Source organism: Abrus precatorius, unplaced genomic scaffold (assembly GCF_003935025.1).
Source record: "Abrus precatorius isolate BTA unplaced genomic scaffold, Abrus_2018 Scaffold3, whole genome shotgun sequence".
Taxonomy (NCBI): domain Eukaryota; kingdom Viridiplantae; phylum Streptophyta; class Magnoliopsida; order Fabales; family Fabaceae; genus Abrus; species Abrus precatorius.
Window position 1 is genome coordinate 20,122,627 of NW_020874373.1, and position 2,277 is coordinate 20,124,903.

Here is a 2,277-nt window from a genome sequence, read left to right on the forward strand (position 1 = left end):
TACTATATAATTATAATGGGATAAAATATTTTTATATTAATGTAAGTTTATAAATTTTTATACTTAATTTAAGTATTTTATTTATTTTAAAGATAAATTATAACTTATTAGATATAATTTAAATAAAAGATTCAAATTAAATATAAAAGTTTTTAAACTTTTAGGTAAGAAAATCCTTCCCAATTTTATTGTGTTGACCGTATATTTTGTTGAATAGAACTAACCGCCAGAAAAAACAAAATAGAAAAAACTAAAACAAGTAGGATAAATACTATGGATAATTGTGTTTTATCTCATCTTTATTTTAGGATTTTTTTGTTTAGGTGGGGAGAAATTTTCTCACTGGTTGCTTGATATTCTCGCAGTATCAGTTAGTTTTCACCGAAAACAAAGGGATTTGATTATAGGAGTTGGATAACTTTTTTCATTGCTTAAATATTCTTGAATGTTGCCTTGTTTTTGGCCGCTTGGCATCGCTCAAACTAATCACTGTGTTTTTGGATTCGATTCACTGGTTTTGGAATCTTGTCTTTTTGCTCGATCATGGCCTTTCGTAAAGAGAAGCCTGGACAATACTGGGGAGAGCTTCATCCAGATTTGCTTGATGAGATAGCTAAACATATTTCTTCCTACGATGACTATGTTAGGCTTCGTGCTGTCAACAAATCATGGAACAAAGCTTTGCCTAAGATCCCAACCAACGTAGCACTGAGAGGTCCATGGCTAGTGTTGCCGTTCGACGAGGAAGTTTATGACCATCACTTGAGATTGCCAGAGTTGAAGAACACAAAAATACGCGGATCTTCCTTCGGATGGTTGATCGTGGTTGAAACCGGTGGAAAATTGCGAATGTTGAATCCATTAACCGGTTCTTCCTTTGGTCTTCCACCATTGTCAACTTTTCCAAATGTGCTCAGTTATCAGCCTGATGAGCATGGCAAGGAATACACTGTAAAAGACTCAACTGTAGATAAGGAAGATTCAGATGAACCCCCCTTTATTGTTATCATTGACAGCATTCATATGCAAAAGAAGTTCATTGAAAAGGTTGTTCTCTCTTCTCCCCCTGACGACCAAGACAAGTTCATGGCTGTGGCTATCTATGGGTGGTATCCTGAATTGGCTTTTTATAGGTTTGGTGATGATAAATGGACAAATCTTCCATTTATAGATATATATAGAGGGCGAAGATCTGGCATTCGAGATGTCATATTTCATCAAAGTAAGATTTATGCTATTGATGAATACGGTTACCTTTATGAGTTTGACATGAAAACAGTATCTGGTGGAAGAATTAGGAATGTGAAACGACCACAAACATCTATTACTATTTGCAGTAGAATTAAATATTTGGTTCGGAATCCTGACGGCCATCTATTAATGGTTCTGAGATATGTGGACTATGGAAATCGGCAATTAAGAGATCTTTACAAGACTGCTGGATTTGATATATTTGAATTAGATCAAAGTACAGGTCAGTGGTTCAGAAAGTTTAATTTGGGAAGTTACGTCTTAATACTCGGATATAATTTATCTACCTGGAAACCGCCTTTCGCTGATGAAAAGGGGAATTATGCAAGGAATTGTATATATTTCACCGACAACAATTTGAGATACCAGCTTGACAATTATGCATATGGTGGTCATGATATTGGTGTATTTAATCTTGAAGATGAAAGCATCAGCCAACTATTTCCACACTCAACCTTCTTCAATCCTCCTCCGGTTTGGCTATTATAAGATCAACCAAATATTCTTAAATTTTTACGAAATTACAGCCCTGACACTTTCTTTGCCTCTATTACGTATTTGTCTTTGAACACTAATTCTGCAAATACTTATCCTTCTAAATATCTTGCAGAAAGAAATGTCATTGTTGGATTTGATGTGCAGTTATGCCCCTTTTTCTATGTGAGCATAAAATCCAATCCACATTACATTTATTCCTCGTATGACATTTTCCCTATATGGTGTGGTCCAAAACACAAACTTGGACAGGAGTTCATGCTGAGTAGTTCTATGGTTGCAAGGAGCACTTTGAGTCTCATTTAGAGTTCATGAAAAATAGAAAACTTCTGAAACCTTGGATGATTACATTGTTTGCTGTCATTCGGTCTGTTTGGCTTCATAAGTTTTATTCTTCAAAGTTTGATCTATATAAGCTATTGTGTCTTATCATAGTTGTGGTGTAATTTGTTTTCTTTGGCTACTGTTTAATTAGCTATCCTCCTTTGTTTACTTTATCAATAGTTGAAGGTATCTCTAATGCTTTTAAAT

At 34.7% G+C, this 2,277-nt stretch overlaps 1 protein-coding gene across 1 annotated transcript; it reads left to right on the forward strand.

Annotated features, from left to right (window-relative positions):
* Positions 1 to 543: 543 nt before the first annotated feature.
* LOC113862306 lies at positions 544 to 1,740 on the forward strand. Its single transcript, XM_027495395.1, has one exon. It carries the CDS (start codon positions 544 to 546, stop codon positions 1,738 to 1,740), a length of 1,197 nt encoding a protein of 398 aa, XP_027351196.1.
* Positions 1,741 to 2,277: the final 537 nt, after the last annotated feature.